The sequence below is a fragment of the Amblyraja radiata genome, chromosome 6, assembly GCF_010909765.2.
Source record: "Amblyraja radiata isolate CabotCenter1 chromosome 6, sAmbRad1.1.pri, whole genome shotgun sequence".
In the NCBI taxonomy this organism is placed as follows: domain Eukaryota; kingdom Metazoa; phylum Chordata; class Chondrichthyes; order Rajiformes; family Rajidae; genus Amblyraja; species Amblyraja radiata.
Window position 1 is genome coordinate 27,401,537 of NC_045961.1, and position 23,377 is coordinate 27,424,913.

The 23,377-nt window shown below is 41.3% G+C and overlaps 1 protein-coding gene across 1 annotated transcript in view; it reads right to left on the reverse strand.

Moving 5' to 3' along the window:
• Positions 1 to 23,377, reverse strand: part of arhgap42 (Rho GTPase activating protein 42) — a 254,861-nt gene that overhangs the window by 68,140 nt on the left and 163,344 nt on the right. The window contains exon 4 of the mRNA XM_033022363.1: positions 16,826 to 16,897. Coding sequence (XP_032878254.1) covers positions 16,826 to 16,897 — 72 coding nt within the window. The remainder of the gene's footprint in view (positions 1 to 16,825; positions 16,898 to 23,377) is intronic.

A 23,377-nucleotide genomic window follows, 5' to 3' on the forward strand; every position in this document is an offset into this window, starting at 1 on the left:
TGAGATATAAGCACGGAAAGAAGCCCTTCAGTATACTGAGTCCTCATCGATCACCAATGACTCATTTAAAGTAATCCTACATTAATCCTATTCTTATTCTCTCCACATTCTCAAACTCCCTCCAGATTCTACTGCTAACCAATACGATATGGTCAATTTACAGTGGCCAAATAGCCTACACATTTTTGGGATGTGGGAAGAAACCACAGCACCAACAGCAAATCTCTGAGGTCACAGGGAGAACATGCAAAGTCCACACAGACGGACGGCAAGCTCGGTCAGGATTGACACTGGTCTCTAGTACCTATTGTTCTTGACGTGACACAGCTAAATATGGAAACAAATACTTAAGCGAGATATGTGTAGGAAGGAACTGCAGATGCTGGTTTAAAACAAAGATCGACACAAAATGCTGGAGTAACTCAGTGGGAGAGGCAGCATCTCTGGAGAGAAGGAATGGGTGACGTTTCGGGTCAAGACCCTTCTTCAGATAAGAGTCTCGACCCGAAACGTCACCCATTCCTTCTCTTGAGAGATGCTGCCTGTCCCGCTGAGTTACTTCAGCTTTTTGTGTTTATCTTAAGCGAGATATGTTCCTCAGGACCAAAGAAACCAAAATGAAACCCAAACCATAGTTAATAACTTGGGTGGAAGAAAACCAAGGGCAAAGAAACAATTTTTCTCCAGAAACACACCATTGAGTGTGGTTGTATGAGCTGTTACAATGTGATGTCATTTAGGTATGAATAATGGCATAGCAAGATATCTCTTAACCATAGTTTGATTTTCACATCTAATCACACCTGACCTTGTCGGGAGACTTTGGGGTATTTGCACTTAAACATTAACATTTTGAAGACAGTCATAGGACTGAAGAATTCATTGCCCTGGCTTCTTCAGCAATCTTGCAAAGGAACAAAGTGACACTAAGCAGATTGCCAGCGATAATACTAAAACTTCAGACACAAAGCTTGAATGCTTAGATCGTGTAATGACCATCCCAGCAACATTCCACCACTGTGGAATTTATGGATTGCGGACTGCAAGGCAGTGAGGTAACGAGGTGGGATAGAGGATGGCAGAGAAGGAAAATAGTAGGGGTCATTGGGAGGGCAAGGGGGACAAGACCCTATAGGGGACAACATTTGAATATTAGCTGGGGAGGAAATTAGACAGCTGTTCTTGCAAGCAACCTAGAGTAGTAGCTGTTACCAGAAACAATTGAATGATAGGCATGCATGATTGTTTCAGTGTGTAAGTATATCCATACATTAAAAACCCTTAAAAATCAAGAAGTACATTAGTAAGCTAGCCAATAATATAAAAGAGGATAGCAAGAGCTTCTTAAGTTATATAAAGAGTAAGAAAGAGGCAAGAGTGGAAGTTAGGCCGCTGGAGAATGATGCAGGAGATGTGATAATGGGGAATAAAGAAATGGCAGGAGTTGAATAACTTTTTTGCATCAGTCTCCACAGTGGAAGACAGCAGCAATGTGCCTGAAATTCAAGAGAGTCAGGAGTTGGAAGTTAGTGGAGTGACTATTACTAGGAAGAAGGTGCTTAGGAAGCTGAAAGGGCTGAAGGTGGATAAGTCACCTGGACCAGATGGACTGCACCCCAGCATAGTGAAAGAGGTGGCTTTAGATATTGCGAGGCATTGAGTGATATTTCAAGAATCACTAGGGACAGGCGAAGTCCCAAATGATTGGAAAATTGCCAATATTATCCAGCTGCACAAAAAGGGAGCAAAACAGAATAGTGGGAACTATAGGCCAGTTGGTCTGATCGGTTGATAAGATTTTAGAGTGCATTATAAAGGATGAGGTTACGGAGTACTTAGAAGTTCAGGATAAAATAGGCCAGTCAGCATGACTTTGTGAAGAGGAGATCTTGCTTGACAAATTTGCTGGATTCTAGAAAGATGAGGGGGGACCTCATTGAGACATACAGAATAGTGAAAGGCTTGAATAGAGTGGATGTGGAGAAGATGTTTCCACTAGTGGGAGAGTCTAGGGCCAGAGGCCATAGCCTCAGAATTAAAGGACGTTCTTTTAGGAAGGAGATGAGGAGACATTTCTTTAGTCAGAGGGTGGTAAATATGTTGAATTATTTGCCACAGAAGGCCCGAATGGATATTTTTAAGGCAGATAGATAGATTTGTGATTAGTACAGGTGTCAGAGGTTATATAAGAGAGGAGAATGGGGTTAGGAGGGAGAGATAGATCAGCCATGATTGAATGGCAGAGTAGACTTATGGGCCGAATGGCCTAATTCTACTGCTATCACTTATGACATCCTAAGTGCCTAACGACAAGTAGCACATTAAAATGCTATAATAGTAATAGCATTACTGGACCCTTCTATTTCCTTCAGATAAATATCAAACATGTCATCTTTGTGCCCTTTCACTAATATTTTAATTAACAGCTCCGAACATTTCCAACACTGAAATACGAAGTGTAAACTTAATTCTTTTATGTTTTAATTCTACCCCGAATTTTGTTTTAATTGATATTGGTTTATTAATGTCACGTTTTTCCAAGACACAGTGAACGTGAGAGAACAGAAGGAATTTCATTGAAACAATGCAAAGTTTCATGATAACAATTACTTAAAAAACTGACAGCAAGAAAGAAATGAGAAAAAAAAGATTGCAACAAATTACAAAAGTAAAACGAATGCTCATTTGAAATTGCTAAATGAATGATCAATTCACCAAGGCTGCAACATGCTGATAAAAGGACAAGCTGGTCCTCTAGATTTGATAACTGTTTGGAACAGCGTGCAAGACCAAAGGCAGGGAGGTCAGAGGGGGAGTGGAATAGTGAATTAAGGGCCTGTCCCACTTGGGCGTCATTTTCGCGTCATTTACGCGACATCGTTTAAGCGCGCATGGTGTGTAGTGACACGCAGTCCCGCGCGGCGCCCCTGGATTTTAGGATGTACAAAATCTTCGCGCGCCATCTGTGTGACGCGCAAATGACGCTCAAGTGGGACAGGCCCTTTCGGCTGACAGGAAGCTCAAGGTCACCTTTGCAGACTGAACAGAGGTGCCTTGCACAGTAATTGCTCAACCTGTGCTGGACTTCTTCATTGTAGTAGAAACCACATAATGAGCACAAAACCATTATAAACCAAAGAAGTTCAAGTGAATCATTGCTTCACCTATAAAGGATATTTAGGTCCTTGAACAGAGGGAGGGAAAGGAGCTAGCCAGCCAGTGCTGTATCTTCTTTGGTTGAATAGGAACGTGCTTGATGGAGATGAACGAGCAAGTCAAAATATCATGGAGGAAGCATTCCCTTCACATGCTGGGAGAAGAAGGCGCAGTGGTAGGGCTGCTGCCTTACAGCGAATGCAGCGCCGGAGACCCAGGTTCAAGACTGACAACGGGTGCTGTCTATACGGAGTTTGTACATTCTCCCTGTGATGGCGTGGGTTTTCTCCGAGATCTTCGGTTTCCTCCCACACTCTAAAGACGTCCAGGTCTGTAGGTTAACTGGCTTGGTGCAAGTGTAAATTGTCCCAAGTGTGTGTAGGATAATGTCAATGTGCGGGGATCGCTCGTCGGTGTGGATTCGGTGGTCCAAAGGGCCTGTTTCCGTGTGTAATCTCTAAAATAAACTAAAGATGTGTCTGGTGAAATCCTGCTGAGGGTTGAGGACATTTTGAAGGAGGACACATTGAATGGAGAGGATGGGGAGGTTCAAGCCATCTTCTGCTGGAACGAGAGAGAGTTTGACAGTACCACTCGTAGGAAATATATACAACACAGTTGGAAGCCCTGCCAATGATGGCATTGTGGAATCCTTGGTTAAGGAAATAGCAAGTTACCTTAAATACACGGGTGAGGAAAGCCTCATCATTACAAATACAGTGGATTTAGAGAAGCTGGCAGAATGGAGTGATTACAGGAGGGATCGGGGATGATGGAGGTGCAGTCATGATAATGTGGGATTAACAGGCTTTATAAATGGCACTGTCCACTAATCTTCATCATTTGTCATTGCCAGATATGTTTACACTGTATTTGAAAGTCTGCAAATATGTTTATTTATTTTACATGATGGGTGCAAGTATGAAGAACAGTCACGACCCAAAACATTGTCCATTTCCCTCCACGGATGCTGCCTGATTATATTCCTCAAGCGCTGTGTTTTTTGCTTTACATTATGTTAGTCCACTCTGGTTGTGGTATGTGTAGTTTTTATATCAGCATAACATGATCAACTCTGTGGAAGAAAGAACCCATTTGAAGGTTATTCTGTCTCTACCATATATAGTGTGATGCTAGCACAGAACAATGTGGGATACTGGAGTACAATGATGCAGTACTTATTCCTTACCACTAGAGGTTGGTCGTGAACCATGACAAAACTCATAATTCCACCAGCATTTGAGAAAAAACAAAGGCCAATGAATGTAGCTACAATTACACGTCACAGAATGTTCACAATGTATAGAATTAATGACTATGATTTTCTGTTGTTTTATAACAATTCAAAAATGTGTTAAATCTCAAAATTTAGCATTAAAGACTGCAGTCAAATATTGCCAACGATTAACTTTATTTATCGTATCAAATGAATTCCAATGGTGTCACTATGTTTAAGTGAAAAATCTAGGTTGTATTTACATCCATTCATTCTTTGCTTGGCATCTAGTGAACCTCTGTGAATTTGCCATTAAACAGCTTGTCCTTTGGTGAAACTTGCTGACACTTTGGAGCCTTCAAGATGGTGGTGGCAGCTGGAGGAAGGTACTGGTGCCAGTGAGTGGAGTAGGGGCTTACCACCCACCCCCATGGAGATGCTCTGACGTTGTTTAAGGTCAGTTTCAGAAGGCGCCCCAGGATACGAAGGATTAGCGGTGGCCTTGTGAGGAGAGAAACAGGACATTCACAGATCAACATGCCCGGATTATTGCATTGGTGGAGTGGGCCACAGGGTGGCCTGCAGCAGCATGAGGCTTGGTTAGATCGGGCAGCACTCCATGGCCAAGCACAGGAATAGGACACTGCCCACAGTGGCCTGGAGCGGCAGAGGAGGACATCGACAACAACGCCTGCCCAGACCAACCCTGCAATGCCAGTGCCCCCGTCAATTCAACGGCAAAGATAAGACTCTGAGCTTGAAGGCTATAAGATGATGCTAAAACATGGCGACTCTTGTGTACTGCCTCAGTGTAATCTACTATTCTTACGCTCTTGTACTTAAACATGATTGTGCCCATGATCTTTACTGAACGTCTACACGAGCGTCAGAGAACCTCACATGGTCCACCAACACTGCTGCGCTGGTCTTGATGGCACAGCAATGAGTTCTTCCTGAGGATATTAAAAAAAGACTGGTCTGCCCCAACAGCTGCTGACAAACTTCTACCGCTGCACCACAGAGAGCATATTAACGTATGGCATCTCTGTTTGGTATCTCAGCTGCACGGAGCGGAGAGGAGAGCTCTTCAGCGCGTCGTCCACAGAGCGCAGAGGATTATTGGGACACAGCTACCAGCCTTGGAGGGCATCTACCACACACGGTGCCTCAGGAAGGCCGTCAGCATCCATAAAGACTCCTCACACCCTTGTAATGGACTGTTCGAACTACTTCCCTCCGGCAGACTTTACAAGGCCTTCTACGCCCGAACCTCCAGACTCAGAAACAGCTTCATTCCCAGAGGTATAGCGGCTCTGAACCGGCCCTGCTGAGTGCCCCCCAACCCCCCCTGGACTGTCTCCCTCAGATGGTCACGTCGCACAGTTTATTTATTTATTTTATTTTTTTGACATCGGATGGAAGCTGCATACTAAATCTCGTTGCACTGATGTGCATTGACAATAAAATATATTATTATTATTATTATTAATATCATTATTAGTATTATTAGTATTATTATTATTATTATTATTATAATTTCACTGTATCTAGGTACATGTGGCAATAAAGTTCCATTGAACCATACATTGAAACACATTTGATAAGGAGTTTTATTATCAGGAGTCTTGAAATATAACAGTCTGCAACTGTACAAGGAGGTTAAAAACTAGCAACCATTAAGCAGTTCTACTTAATATCCATTCATCATGTATACCAAAGGAAATGTACCACTGAAAACAATTCCAGGTGAACCTTCCATATAAGATCAGACTGCAGCGGGAATGATTTCAACCAGTCTACACAGCAAAGCAATGAAGTTTTCCAGTGATTGCTGGCTTAGACTTTTCTTGAATGCCGGAGAGGGTGAGATCAAGTCTAACAATGTCACAATAATAAAAAACAGAAAGAGCTAGATATAGTCAGCGGGCTAAGCAGTGTCTGTGCAGATAAACACTGGATCATCAACAAAATAAAACATTCACCCTGTTCTCACTCCACAGATTTTGCCTGACCTATAAGTGAGATATTGCACACCATTTGCAGTTTGCCTTTTAAATATAGACATGTAATAGGACATATAACATGTGGCATAACTTTCTGCATTAAATTAGGCAATTGATTGAAGTACGTTAAAGATGGTTTAAATTATAAAATTAAAAACTGATTATATAATTATTAATATATCTGTGAGACTTAGTTCCCGCCAATGTGTGCAATGGAAACGTTAATTACCTTCTGAAATCCAATTAAAAATACGCGTTACTATCCGTATGCAGAAGTGCTAATTACTACAATGCTCATGACACTGTAAAACATTTATCTCCTCCATTATACTTAACCATTTTAGAACTCCAAGGTATAGCTTATGCAGTGAGACAATTTTATTTGGCCACGATCAGACCACATCTGGAGTACAATGTGCAGTCTTAATTTCACAATTTAAAATAGGTCAGATTTGAGGAATGGGTGCCAAAACAGTGACTAAATTAATTGCAAAACCATGAAGTTGAATCTTCCCAGAGGCATTTTCAGTTCAGAAGATATAAACATGTCTTTTTGGAAATTAGCAGAAATAATCGATAGTGTACTGAAGGGAATGAAGATGGAAATAAATTCCTTTGCATTGTGAAAAATTAAAAAATGAGCATGTAGTGACCAAGCCAGAAGAAAATCGGATTGAACAATTTTTTGTTAAGAATAATTTAAGCAGCTGAATACAGATAACATCTGACAATGAATGCCTAATAAGGTTACCTGTCTTGATTTAAACATCTCTTTGCTGTCTGGGTCCTCACCTTTCTTAAAGCAATTAACCTGTTCAATGCCAGTTTACACACTTTTCCACCTGCACACCTCATGGCAGCATTTACTTCATTCGCTCCCTGACTATAGAAATTCCTGGTTCCACCACGTCTCTGCAACATTTCCATATCATGGGTTCTCTTCTATGCTCTTGCTATTTCACTAAAAGCTATTTAGCATTTTGTGAAATCCTGTGTGTAAGACTTACTACAAGTTGTGGAAAAATCTTCAATTGCCAGATTGATATTCCACAATTTTATCCCAAAATGTTCGGATAATTTCATTTAAGAAGATAACTAAAAAGCCAATACGGGGAGAAAAGATGAGGTACGAAGGTAAGCTAACCAAGAATATAAAGGAGGATAGTAAAAGCTTCTTTAGGTATGTGAAGAGGAAAAAATTAGTTAAGACCAAAGTTGGAGCCTTGAAGACTGAAAAAGGTGAATTTATTATGGGGAACAAGTTTGAACAGGTACTTTGGAACCTTCTTCACTAAGGAGGACACAAACAATCTCCCTGATGTACTAGTGACCAGAGGATCTGGGATGACGGAGGAACTGAAGAAAATTCACATTAGACAGGAAATGGTGTTGGGTAGACTGATGGGACAGAAGGCTGATAAATCCCCAGGGCCTGGTGGTCTGCATCCCAGGGTACTCAAGGGAGTGGCTCTAGAAACCATAGACTTAATGGTGACCATTTTCCAATGTTCCATAGATTCAGGATCAGTTCCTGTGGATTGGAGGGTAGCTAATGTTATCCCACTTTTTAAGAAAGGCGGGTGAGAGAAAACAGGGAATTATAGACCAGTTAGCCTGACATCGGTGGTGGGGAAGATGCCGGAGTCAATTATAAAAGATGAAATGGCAGCACATTTGGATAGCAGTAACAGGATTGGTCCGAGTCAGCATGGATTTACGAAGGGGAAATCATGCTTGACTAATCTTCTGGAATATTTTGAGGGTGTAACTAGGAAAATGGACAAGGGAGAGCCAGTGGATGTAGTGTACCTGGACTTTCAGAAAGCATTCGATAATGTCCCACATAGGAGATTAGTGGCAAAATTAGAGCACATGGTATTGGGGGTAGAGTTCTAACATGGACATGGACAGAAAATTGGTTGGCAGACAGGAAACAAAGATACAATACAATACAATCAGTTTTATTCGTCACATTGCACATAAAGTACAAGTGAAATGAATTTGTCAGCAGCGGTACAATGATAAAGAACACACAATACACAATAAAAATTAACACAAACATCCACCACAGCATTCATCAATGTGGTGGAAGGCACAGAATTTGGCCAATCCTCCTCCATTTCCCCCCGTGGTCGGGACCAGAGTCCAGAGTCAGTCCAGGATCGGCTCTTCCCCACCGGAGACCGCGGCTTTAGGTTGGTGTAGGCCACAGGCTGGCGGTCGAAGATTTAAAGTCCCCGCCACAGCCAGAAGCACCGCAGACCGCAGGGCCGACAGACGAAGCTCCCCTCTAGGGGTGATGGTAAGTCCACGCCGGGTCCGTGGTAGAAGTAGGCCACGGGCCGGCGGTTGGAGCTTCTTCTTCAAAGCAGTAGGGATAAACGGGTCCCTTTCAGAATGGCAGGTAGTGACTAGTGGGGTACCGCAAGTCTCGGTGCTGGGACCACAGCTATTTACAATATATATTAATGATTTAGATGAAGGGATTAAAAGTAACATTAGCAAATTTGCAGATGACACAAAGCTGGGTGGCAGTGTGAACTGTGAAGATGCTATGAGGATTAAGGGTGATTTGCACAGGTTGGGTGAGTGGCCAGATGCATTTCGGTTGCAGTTTAATGTGAATAAATGTGAGGTTATCCACTTTGGTGGCAAAAACAGAAGGCAGATTATTATCTAAATGGAGTCAAGTTGGGAAAAGGGGAGTACAACGGGATCTGGGGGTACTTGTCCATTTGTTTTCTTCATGGCAATGAAGAAAGCAAATGGCATGTTGGCCTTCATAACAAGAGGAGTTGAGTATAGGAGCAAAGAGGTAATTCTGCAGTTGTACAGGGCCCTAGTGAGACCACACCTGGAGTATTGTGTGCTGTTTTGGTCTCCAAATTTGAGGAAGGACATTCTTGCAATTGAGGGAGTGCAGCATAGGTTCACCAGGTTAATTCCCGGGATGGCGGGACTGTCATATGTTGATAGAATGGAGCGGCTGGGCTTGTATACTCTGGAATTTAGAAGGTGAGAGGGGATCTTATTGAGAAATATAAGATTATTAAGGGTTTGGATACGCTGGAGGCAGGAAACATGTTCCCAATGTTGGGGGAATGCAGAACCAGGGGCCATAGTTTAAGAATAAGGGATAAGGGGTAAACCATTTAGAACAGAGATGAAGAAAAACATTTTCACAGAGAGTTGTGAGTCTGTGGAATTCTCTGCCTCAGAGGGTGGTGGAGACTGATTCTGTGGATACTTTCAAGAGAGAGCTCTTAAAGATAGCTGAGTCAAGGGATATGGGAAGAATGCAGGAACGGGGTACTGATTGTGGATGATCAGCCATGATCACATTGAATGGAGGTGCTGGCTCGAGGGGGCGGATGGTCTACTCCTGCACCTATTGTCTATTTCTGTCTACTTGAAATCAAGCTTCCGCTCGATCATATGCAGAACACAGACACAAAATGCTGGAGTAACTCAGCGGGACAGGCAACATCTCTAGAGAGATGGAATGGTTGGCATTTCGGGTCAAAACCCTTCAGATCATATCACATCATAAACAACCATCTATTGTATTTTGCCAATTTTGGTTAATTTGAAAAAGGCAATACATACGCCCCGAAGTGGGAGCTCGATCCCCGGCTGCAGATGGTTCGACTCCCCCGACCGCGAGAGGAAAGGAGGAAAGAAGATACGACTTTATTGCCTTTCATCACAGTGGGGAATGTGGAGGAGTCACTGTGGTGGATGTTTATGTCAAATTTTTATGTAGTTCTCTGTGAAAGTTCTTGTTGCTTTTTTGGTATGACTGTATGGCAAACCAAATTCCTTGTATGTTGCAAAACATACTTGGCTAATAAATTACGATGATGATTATGATTGTGATCTTTTTTTTCAAGATCTTGGCACCTCTGGCAAAGCCTTCCCTGATAGCTCTTGGGAAGGTGCAGAACTAATTTCTTGAACCACGTCAGTCCTCCTGGGCTACCCCTCACAAATACAAAACTTTGAATAAGAGTTTCAAACCAAGAGGCAAAAGTCATGTCAAGAGAATTTAACTATGATAAAGTACCGTCAATGGAACAATGAAATACTGTTTCAATGGAACAATGGAACAATACTTACTGGAGCTTTACAGGTCCATTAGTATAATAACACACAGATAGACACACAATAATCAGTAGTACAATAAATTAATAATCAGCAATACTAGGTAATCAGACTATAACAGCGTAAAACCAAAGTCTGTAGTGCAACCAAAACAAAGTCCATAGTTAATTCTAGTTGCTCAGGTAGGGTTGTAGTTAATGTCGTGCAATGCTCAACAGCCTGATGTTGCTGTAAAGTAGCTGTTCTTGAACCTGGAGGTTACACAGTTTTTAGGTTCCCATACCTCCTTCCCAATGGTAGCAGCGAGATGAGTTCATGGCCAGGGTGGTGTGGGTCTTTGATGATATCAGCTGTCTTTTTGAGGCAGCACCCCCTGTAGATCCCTTCAATGGTAGAGAGATCAGTACCTATGATGAACTGACAATATGTGCAACTTTTTGCAACCTTCTTCATGCTTTGGCATTCAAATTACCAAACCAGGTTACTGTGCAACCAGTCAGCATGTTTTCTACCATTCACCTGAAGAAGTTTGATAAGAGCATTCAGCAATCTATTGAAGGTCCTCAATCTTCTAAGATAAACTTCCTTTGTGATTGAATTACTGTACCGGCCCCCAAGTCAGATCTTTAGAGATATTCACATCCAAAAACTTGAAGCCATGGACTTTCTCTACCAATCTCCCGATGGATGAAGACAGGTTCATGGATCCTCTGCTTTTTCTCCCTGAAGGCAACAGACAGCTCTTTGGCTGGAGAAGGTCAACGAGTCAGGCAGCATCTCTGGAGGGCATGGATAGGTGATGTTTCGGGTCGGGACCTTTCTTCAAGCTGATTGCAGTGACGGAGAGAAATCTGGAATAGAGGTGGGACCAGGAGAAAGCAAGTTACAGGTAAGGGTTTTTTTTTATTTTGATTAACAGATGGGTGGACAAAGGCTAGCGATAAAAAGGAGAAAACAGGGTGACAAAAAGGGTCCAAAGGAGATAAAGAGACCAAACAGTGTTGATAAAGAGACAAGTGTAACGTGCAGACTGATGGAGAGATATCAGTGGAAGGGGACAGAGAAGGGGGGGGGGAGGGGAGGGGGGGGGGGGGGGGGGAGAAGGAGGGTAAAAAAAATAGTGGGTTGTAACCTAAAATTGAAAAATGTGTTCTCTTTGCTCTTGCTAACACTGTGAGCAAGATTGTTGTCCAGGAACCAATCAGATTATCAATCTACCTCCTGTGCTTGGACTCATCATTCATTACCTGTTATTCGTCCAACAATGGTGGGACTATCTGCAAATTTAAAGATGGCGTGGGAGCCGTGTCTGGTAACATAGTCATGAAAATAGAGTGGAATCGGAGGTGAGCTCAGCTCCTTGAGATGCTCCTGCATTGAAGACTCGGACTTTGATCCAATCGCAATGAAATATCTGTGACATATTTCCAGTCAAGATGGTGTTCGACTAGACCTGCAGCTGGTGACATTCCCATCTGCCTGCTGCCCTCAGTCTTCCTACAATAGACATTGCAGGTTTGGTAGATATGGCTGAAGTGACTTGCAATGATTTTGTAGATAGTGCACGCCAAGCCACCATGTCGAGTGGAATGAATGCTCAGCATAGTCCATTAGGTGCCAATCATGTAGGATGCTTTGTCCGGAATGGTGTTTCAGGAACGTCTTGAAAAGTATCAATGCTGCACTCATCCAAACACGTGCTGCACCAAGCTAGAGACCAATCTGTCACATACCAGACATGTACATGAAGATTGTAAAAACAAGACATCAAGTAGTGAAGGAGTACAGGAAACCCAGCCTCACACCTGCTCTTCTAACTATCACAAGATGTACAATACATTTTCCAATTTCAAGTATTACCCCTCGCCCACCTCTCTTTTCCCTGTGCATTCCCCCCTACACCAGTGGACAACAGTTTATTCTATTATCACTATCCCAGTCACTCTGCTCCTCCCACCTCCTTTGTACTTTTATCTCCCATCCCCGAGTGTCTAATTTCACTTTTATCCCCCCCTCCTTCCCTTCCCCTCTGTCTCCTTATATCCCTCTCGCTGGCTTTACATTTCACTCCTTCTCTTCTCTGCTTATCTGACACCCTTTGTCTCATTTTCACCATGAGCCTTTGTCACTTACTCTACCCAGCTGCCAATCAAAACCTACCTCACCTGTACCCATCCATCACTTGCCAGGCTTTGTCCTGCTCTCACCTCTCTTTTCCAAACCCCCACCCCTCCCCACTCCCCCACTTCTTACTGCTATTAGTCTGAAGGAGGATCCTGTACAAAAACTTAATCTATCAATTTCCTTCACAGAAATGCCTGACTCGCTGAATTACTCCATCACTTTTATGCTCAAGATTCTAATATCTGCAGTTCCTTGTGCCATGTGGCTGGTCCAGCTGAGTTTGTGGACATTGGTGGCATGCAGGATGTTGATGGTGGGGAACCCAATGAATGCAATGCTGCTGAATATCAAGGGTAGGGTGTTTAGAAGCTCTCTTGTTGGGGATAGTCATTGCTTGGCACTTTCGTGGTGCAAATGATTTCTGCCACTTATCAGACTAGGTCTGACTTTTAAAACTTGTTGCACGTAGGCATGGGCTGCCTAATATATTGAAGAGTTGCGAATGACCGTGAGTGTTGCAGGATCATCAGAGAAAATGGACTCTTCTGACCTTATGATGGAAGGAACGTCATTGATGAAACAGGGAAGATGAGTATGGCTGAGGAGCACCTTCAGTGATATGTGTAGGAAGGAACTGCAGATTAGTTTAGCAATACAGCGCAGAAACAGGCCCTTCAGTCCACCGATTCCACACCGACCAGCGATCCCTGCGCACTTACACCATCCTACACACACTAGGGACAATTTACATTTATGCCAAGCCAATTAACCAACAAACCTGTACGTCTTTGGAGTGTGGGAGGAAACCGAAGATCTCGGAGAAAACCCACGCAGGTCACGGGGAGAACATACAAACTCCGTACAGACAGCACCCATAGTGAAGATCGAACCCAGGTCTCCGGCGCTGTTAGTGCTGTAAGGCAGCAACTCTACCGCTGCGCCACCATGCCGCCCCAGCACCAGATGCTGGTTTAAATCGAAGAGAGACACAAAATGCTGGAGTAACACAGGCACCATCTTTGGAGAGAAGGAATGGGAAATGTTTTGGGTTGAGACCTTTCTTCAGACTGGTCACCAGGTCACGTATTTCCAAAGTTTACGCTGGAAGGTTTTTAGCTTATAGGAAAGGAAAATAAACATTATTCCTCTGAAAGCATTGAGTGATTTAAATTTGTCTCCTTGGTTGGCGAATATAAACGGAGGAATAACAGGAAGATTATGTCAATACGTTGGTACGAGAAGTACAAACAAATGAATAAACTTAACCAATGATGGAAAATTAGAGGCTAGAATTCGAAATGTTTTGAAAACCATTAATCCCAATTAAAATATTACAAAAGAAAATTCTTCTTACTGATTTCTCAATTAATCGCCTTGACAAGTGAATATAATGTCGTGGGAAAAGAGGGTTTTTTAGTATGCCACAGTACAATTTTAAGTAAACCAAAAAAAAAATGTAATCTGGTTGTCATCAAGTGTCGAGAAACAAACAATGCAACCCACAAACAAGAATTGTGAACATCTGGACAAATAAGGTTCATTAACCGTCTGTACCCTGACCAGTATTCAGGCTTTCATGTTTTCGTTATTTATCTGGTATTGCAGATACAACAGTCGGTGGGTAATTGGGTACATTTTTTTTATCTGCTGGTTTCATTTTTAAACCCAAGAAGTGAATTGCAAGCCTTTGTAATGGATATCAAATTGAACAAAATTGTATCAGCAAGGAGAATTTTTTTTAAAAAGGTAATCAGTCATCAGTTATTTCAAATTAAAATAGCTAACAATTCACATCAACAACATTGGACTTTGATGTAATCAGTTTGTAAAAGTAATCAGGCATTCTAATAAATGCTGCTTGATATCTTTGATGAATTCAGTGATCTAGGCCACACAATATATCTCACAGTGATCTCCCTAAAGTTATCAGCTGGAGGCCAAAAAAACCACAATACCAAATAAGGAAAGCTAATTCATGCCTGAAATCCTTTCCCAGTTAAGTCACCAAGCTATTATTTACATTCTCAATAACCACAGTGGCCACATATCAAAAAACAGGCTGTAATTCATCTTGTTTCACAGTGCCAATACTTGCTTGACACATGTTAAATCTGAATAATCTTATGCCATATGCAGTACATATTTAGTATATAAAGATTTAATTATTAAGGTTAGGAATCCATGAGCAGTCTGGAGATATATATAAAAAAGAGACAGGATTGCCTTCACTGATTGATGATTGTGTGCCAAATCTAAAAAATATTTGATAAAAGTACTGCAGCTTCACTCCAACGAGACATTTCTGACCATCAGATCTGCATTCTTTCCATAAAGGAAATCAACTCCTGCAAATCCATAGGCATCCGTAGCCGCTTGCCAACTGATTCCACATGCATGGCTCGACAACAAATCTTCAGCTTTGGTTGGTATCATTGCCAAGCCATATCTTGCCTTTGCCCTCAAGTCATCTTCACTTGGTATTAATTAGAGCAGGAATAACTTAATTCCCAACTGAAACTGAATGCAGAAAGGAGTTAGAGAGCTTAGTAACAAGGTGTCAAGGAATCAAGTTTTTCCTCAATGTCAGCAAGATGAAGGAGCTAGTTATTGACCAGGAAACGAGGTGGTGTATATGCCCAGGAAACGAGGTGGTGTATATGCCCAGGAAAAAAGATGGTGTATATGCCTCAGGCAGCACCAATAGGGTTGAAGTCGAGGCTCGAGGGCTTCAAGTTTCCAGGCATAAACATCACCAACCATTAGTCCTGGACCATCCATGTTGAAGCTACAGTCAAGAAAGCACAACAATGCCTATATTTCCTCAGAAGACTTAGCTTGCCATGTCTCCCACAATTCTTAAGAACTACAGTATACAGATGAACCATAGAACCACCCTATCAGCAGGCAACATAACTTGTTTTGGCAAATGCACTGCCAAAGATTGCAAGAAATTGAAGAGAGATGTGGATCTAGCCCAGTCCATCAAACAAACCAGCGTCCATCCCATTAAATCAATCTCCACTTCATGCAGCCATGAAAAAGCAGCCAACATAATCAAGGATCATTTACGCCCCTGTCATTCCCTCTTCTCTCCTCTCCCATTGGGCAGGTATAATAACTAGAAACCAAATATCACCTGATTCAGAAACATCTTTTTCCTCACTGTTACCAGACTACTGCTACGGTGATGTCCGACCTCATTATGGTCCTTGGCCTTTTTTAAATCTGTACTTTCTCTGCAGCTGTAATGCTACAGAACTCAGCACTGTACTCTGTGCTCTGGTGGTTTTCTCTCTATACCACCTGTTGTGCATGGCTTGATTGTACTTATGTAGTTGTATGTTTAGGTTTGATATTGTCACATGAACAAACTTTTTCCACTGTTACTGGCTGCACAATAATAATGAATCCAACGCGTAAACTCTATCGTAAAGCTCACTTTACGTGGCGGCTATTTGCATACCTTGGCTATGCACGCCGAGAATTTCACTGTAACATGTCACATGTGACAATAAAGTATTCCATTCAATTCTATGCTGTGCTGCTCATGGATAAATGTTGATATCTTTTCAAGGATTGCAAAAACATTTCTGATTCAAACTGAGTGAATTGCTTAAATAGTGTTTTACATTGGCTAACATATTACAACCACTCTTAAAGGTATGCGCAAAAAAAAACACTTTGGTGCACCACATCAGTGGGTTAAGATAGCAATATTTTATTTATTTTAGTGCCCGAGGGCAAAACAGTCCAATGCTCTTATTCCAGTCTAAGGGGCAATTATGTGGAGGAAGGAACTGCAGATGCTGATTTGAACCGGAGATAGACACAAAAAGCGAAGCAAAATACAGTTTAAAAGACAATGATGATAAATAAATACACAACTTAGAAATATGAGTGCAATTCTTGCCTCCGTATTGCAAAAGGAATACAGAATTGCCGCAGAAAGTGCAAACCAAAAATGCACAAAAGCTTTGCAAGCATAAAATTCTATATGGAAAAACACAATAGTGATGCAAGACACATCAAAGTAAAAACATCAACAAAGCAGGTACTTCATTCTGTACTTACTTGGTTCTGAAATCACAACTAAAGTAATCTTTCAATATCTGAATGTACAAACTATTCAGACCCAGCTCTCTTTGGAACTTTTGAATATGTCCGCCAATTCTGTGACAACTGGGAAAATATATTCAATTATAATGAACAAAACTATATTACTTACTTTTGCTGCCCCTATTTGATCTTTACGAAACTTCTCCAGTGGTGCAATTAAAACATCATTGGCATTTTGAATCTAGAATAACATGGAGAATAAAATGTAAATTGGTGCCACATTTTACATTCATCTAATTCGTGCTCAAATTATCTTACAGTGTTATGTAAACAAAACAACACTGTAGTAAGATGAAGACCATAATGTTTCTATATCTTCTCCCCAATTTGAACGCTTGTATGTTGATAAGTTTAGTGTTGATGTGCAAAAAATATTGAAAACATTCAACTAAAACCTTTTATACAAGACCTTTAATCTGGCCATAGAAAATAAAATTACATTTAATTATCATAAATGTCAAAGCCACATAAAAGTGCATCTAGAATTAAGATCCTCAATGGAAACAATTTTTTCCCCAGCTGTCAGACACCACATTTGCTGACACTGACACAAACGTTCCAATTGTGGGCTTCACTTAGACTTAGACTTAGATCCGTTATTTGTCATTCAGACCTTTCAGTCTGAACTAAATGTCGTTGCCTGCAGCCATACATGTAATAATAAACAACAAAACACACAATAAACACAAATTAACATCCACCACAGTGAGTTCACCAGGCACCTCCTCACTGTGATAGAGGCAAAAATCTTAGGGTTACTGTCTCTTCCCTCCTCTTCTCCCTCTGTGCTGAGGCGATACCCCACCGGGCGATGGTAAGTCCACCAGTTGTCGTTAAGAGATCGTACCAATTAGTGCACTGCTTATAACATATGAAACAGGAAAGGGACCGTGCCAATCAGCCTTTTGTTCTTGCTCCATCAATAAAGTCGCACTTGATCCAATTTTAAGGGCCTGTCCCACTTGAGCATCATTTGAGCGTCATTTACGCAACATCATTTACGCGTCACAACGCTCAACGTGCATCGTGACGCCCACGTGATGCGCGCATTATGGGCGCATGATGCATGGTGACGTAGGCAGGGTCGAAAAACAGCGCCCCAGGATTTTGGGATTCACAGAATCTTTGCACGCCACCTGCGTGACGCGCAAATGACGCCCAAGTGGGACAGGCCCTTTAGTCTCAGCACTATTTCCTGCTCTCTCTCATGACACCTCAACTCCCACACATTTCTCTGTGTCTCTGGCCTAAATACATTCAATGATTCCGCAGCTCCGGGATGGAGATACAATCCTTTGCAGGACTTAATTATGTAAATGTTGCATAAAATTAGGTCATAATTATCTGCAACTCTGAAAATAATCCATATTTGCATATTTAAAAATATGCAGCACTGATACGTTCATTGTTTCTTCCAAAATGCTCAGCATGGGGAATCTGATTCATCACCTGAGGGAGAGTGGTAAGAGGTGTCCTTGCCTACGTTCGACTTAATGCAACAAGACTTCATGGAGCTGGCAAATCACCGTTGACGACCCGACTAATCCTTCCCATGTATACCACCTTGCTGGTTTTACTGACAAGTCTCGACCCCCTTTGATAAATCATTCTCAGGGATTGTGATGGAGGAGTAGGGCATGTTATCTGCATGGCATTATTCTGCGAGTACGATTACATCAATCTGTGCTTTACTCTGTGGATTGGCTCTGCCAATTTTGATGTTAGGCTCTGACGTTTGAGAGATATCTTTGCAAGTTTGACTGGGCTTGGAGTGGCTTTGCCACGTCAGAATTCAGTGCCCGAGTAAATGCTACAGGTCCATACAGATTTATTCTTTGTTTGTTTGTATATCTCAGCACAGAATGTGTTGTCTATGTGAACTTCAGGATGGCTTTTGACAAGGATCCATTTGGTAGGCTAATCTGGAAGGTTACGTCACATAAAATCCAAGGGAAACAAGCCAATTGGATTCAAGATTGGCCTAGAGAAAGGAATGAATAAGTTTATTGGCCAAGTATTCACATACAAGGAATTTGCCTTGGTGCTCCGCCCGCAAGTGACAACGACATACAGTGATAGTTAGTAATGACACATAAAACATTAAACATTAATAATCAAAGGGTTGTGGAGTGTTGTTTTTCAAATTGGAGGCAGGTGTCCAGAGGAGTGCCACATGTCTTGGTAGTGAGTCCATTATTTTTTGTTACCTATATTAATGATTTTGTTGACAATTATGTTAAATTGTTCTTAAATTTGCAGATGACACCAACATTGATGGCATAATGAGAATGGGGAGGGATATACACTTTACACCAGAATCTAAATCAATTGGGAAGGTGGGCAAAGGAAAGGCAAATGCTATTTAACTTGGAGATGGATGCACTTTGGTATCTCAAACCAGGGCAAAACTTGCAAAGTAAATGGTAGAATCCGGGGAATGTTATAGAATAGGGAAGTGTCGTTCCCGAAAAGTGGCAAGTGAGGTGGACACATGAAGAAGGAAGAAACAAGGAAAGGCAGAAGCTGGTTTACAAAAGAAGACACAAAGTACTGGAGTAACTCAGTGGGTCGGGCAGCTTCCCTGGAGAACATGGATAGGTGACGTTTTGGGACAGGACCATTCTTCAGACTGGTTGTGGGGGGAGAGGTGCGGGGTGAGAGGAGAAAGCTGGAAGAGATGGGGCAGGACAAAGCACGGCAGGTAATAGGTGAGCACAGGTGATGGGGTGGTGGGTGGTTTGATAAGCAGGTGGTTGAACAGAGATGAAAAAAAAGGCGTGACACAAAAGGTTTGAAGGATCATTTGTATTCCATGTGTACCACCCAAAACAAAAAAATTCACACTTCAAAATAACATTTACTGAAAATGCACGCTTTGTATTTAATTATCTAAATTTAGATTGATAATTTAGATAGCAAAGTGGTGAATTTAATCGCTTATGTCATTGATACAATGCTAAGACCACACAACAATTATTTAATGTAACGATAAATCTTTCAATAAAAATCATTATAAAATGCTACAGACTGGCTGTAGAAAAACACCACACAATTTACAACCAACCAGCTTCTTTAACCATTGCCAAAATCATCAATCTGTTTCTTTTCAGGTCCAAGAAAAAATGGACTGAATTCCCTGTTGGTCATGTAAACACATGAGCACTTAACTCAAAGCACCAAGTAAAACTAGTAGGTGTTTGCTTGTATTCCTGGATAATAATATCAGCAAAGTATTCCTACAACTCAACAGCTGCTTCAGATCTGAAAACTGTTGAATTTCTATAAAATTGCAAAGAATCTGCATGCTTGCAAAGTGTAAGAGTCAGAAATGAGTTACAAATCCTTAGGCACGGTGAGGTGAAAAATTCACTGCTGCAGACCCAGCAAATACTGTAAAATCTCCTCAAATGAATAACTTCAAAATTTGTACTCATAGGAAAGGGTGAAATCCAATGCTGTCATTTTTTTTTTAAATCTGGTAACAATGCAAAATCTGCAGGGGAGACACACATTATTTACGTAGATAGATATGGCCTACCTAATTCTGAGTGGGGTACAACCTACAAACTGAATTAATCATGATCTAATGAGAGAAAATAAATTGGAGCCAGTAATACTTAACAATTTGATTTTGCAGTAAATATTTTGGCCAGGTAATGGTCCAAAGCATTCAGCAATCTTATATTAACTAAAGGCAGCAGAAACTGTTCTAATGCCAGGAATGAAATTGCGTTATATTTATTATCCTTATATGCAGCTGCAAAGGCAATTTGACCTATGATAGATATTGTACAGTGAATAAAATCTCTAGTTTTCTGGATTACTCAATAGCAAGTGAAAGATTAATAAACAGGGCATGCAATGCAACTTCAACAAAAGTTAACATCTATTTAGTGCCTCCAAAGATATGAGCCAGCCTAAATCACTGAAAGCTTGGTCAAAGAGATCATAAAAGATTCGAGACAAGATAAAAGATTTCTTGACATTTGTGGTTAAGTAAAATAAACTTTGACAGTGTATGAGATTCAGACTCCGCACTGTTTTGGTCGGTTTGGTCCGAGAAACAACAGAAAATCTGCTTTTTATAGTACCTTCATCATCTCAATGTGCCACAACAAATATAACTGCCATTGAAATTCTTAGTCCAAAATGTAGCCGCTTTTGCGAAGGGATTTATAAGAACATCCAAGTTAATTACACAAGCTTAGCAGCAGTGGAAATATAAAACTACTGCATTCGATTACTAAATATAAAAGGAACATTACATATTTTACATCTCAGCAAAAACCACTGACCTAGCAGAGTTTTGTACTTTGCATGCTTTTCAAGACCAGGCATTTCTTCATGTCCCTGACCTAATTTGCATCAATAAGCGAGTTTGGTATTCCGACTGCGCATGCGCAGGTCATAGGTCACTTGCTATAAACAGTCTCGGCATGGTGGTGCTGCGTTGTGTGCAGGCTTGCGTTTCGTCCGTGGTCGAGGTTGAAGTCTCGACCCGAAACGTCACCTAATCCTTCGCTCCATAGATGCTGCCTCACCTGCTGAGTTTCTCCAGCATTTCTGTCTACCAGTAATAACCATATTATCAATCTTGTTTCAGTGATGTTCATTGGGGGATAAATATTGGCTAAGACACCAGGATAACTCGCTTGAGAAAAGGAATGGGTGACGTTTCGGGTCGAGACCCAAGGGTCTCCAGAGATGCTGCCTGTCCCGCTGAGTTACTCCAGCATTTTGTGTCTACTTTCAATTTAAACCAGCTTCTGCAGTTCTTTCCTACACAGGATAACTCCCTTGTTTTTCTTCAAGATAGTAGTATGGGAACTTTAATGGCCACCTGAGAGGAGGTGGGCCTCTGCTAACTATGACCACTAAAGATCACACTTCCTCCATACTGCATTGGAAAACTGATTTTTTTTTCTCAAAGTCTCAAGCAAGGAATGTGAACCAGCAAACCCTGCACCCACTCTACCATGCTTGATACCTCAGATTTTAATTATTCTGAATAATTGACTAATTATAGCATTAATTAGTTAATTATGCACGCTGATATTTCAGAAACTTGGAAAAGTTGTGATTTCAAGACAATTCGAAGTGTTCTTCAGCTGACCAAGAAAAACACCATAGAAATAAATTGAAAATAATTTATTTTATATCGTTCCATTTTTCAGAAACAATTACAAGTAGTTTTGCAATGTCAATAGTTGCTTAACTAATAGATCTCATAAATGTGTCATGAAAATAATTACATGAGTGAGGCAAAGGGAGTTTTTTGGTTAACAGAATTTCAGATTCAGAATAACAAAGTTATTTTCCTCACAGGATTTTCAAAAGTAAATGTATTTTTAATAGCTATAACCTATTTACATTACTGAAATCTAAAAAAAAATACTCAAGGCTGTGTTACAATGTTTTACTGTGTGTATCACTGCATGAGAGTTAATAGAAACAATTGTTTGTTATTTTTAATGACCACCTACTGTTAGTGTATCAGCAGTGATCTTAAAGGAATGTCGATTACTGGGGGAGGTTACAAGGAAATAGATGTTTTCCTCCATACTGCTTTTGTTTGTCAAGACAACTTTTTTTTGTGCTTGTCAATTTCCCAAGTAACTTTGAAGTGGTTCTCTTGTTCCCAATCTAAATCGTGGTATAACCTATTCCACCCACGTAATACAGATTGTGTTCCCTAATAGATCACTCACATTATATCTAGTTCATGTTATGTAAACATGTTGTAGCAGAACTGCCTGTGCAGTATATAAGATGTTCTCGTAAAGAAATGACAATGCTTTTTCTCTTTCATATCTTTCCACAGCTTTTCAGCCACGTGCCCTTCACAAAGGAGATAGTGATCGACTTCAGATGGAGTAGTGTTACACATACCACAGTTAGCATGGATGCCGCCAAAGTAGAGACGTTCTAGGCATAAATTTCACCAACAACTTCTCCTGGACCACCCATATGAAAGCAATGACCAAGAAAGCACACCAACGCCTCTATTTCCTTGGAAGGCTTATGAAGTTTGGCATGTCGCCAACAACTCCCACCTTCTACAGATGCGTCATAGAAAACATTTTATCAGAATGCATCACAGCTTGGTTTGGGGACAGCTCCATCCAAGACCGCAAGAAATCGCAGTGAACTGTGGACGCAGCCCAGACCATCACACGAACCAACCTGCCTTCCATTGACTCCATTTATTCCTCACGCTGCCTCGGCAAGGCCAGCAGCATAATCAATGACGAGCCGCGCCCTGGCCACTCCTCTTCTCCTCTCTCCCATCGGGCAAAACGTATAGAAATGTGAAAACGCGCACCTCCTAATTCAGAGACAGTTTCTTCCCGGCTGTTATCAGGCAACTGACCCATCCTACCGCAACCAGAGAGCAGTCCTGATCTACTATCTACCTCATTGGTGACCTTTGATCTTTGATCGGACTTTACTGGCTTTATCATGCACTAAACGTTATTTCCCGATCATGTATCTGTACATTGTGAATGGCTCAGTTGTAATCACGTATTGTCTTTCTGTTGACTGGTTAGCACGCGACAAAAATGTGCCTCGGTACACGTAACAATAAACTAAACTGAACTGAACATTCAGTGGCGAAGGGTGAACAGAGCAGTAACATGTTAAGTTGATATTCCCTCATAAC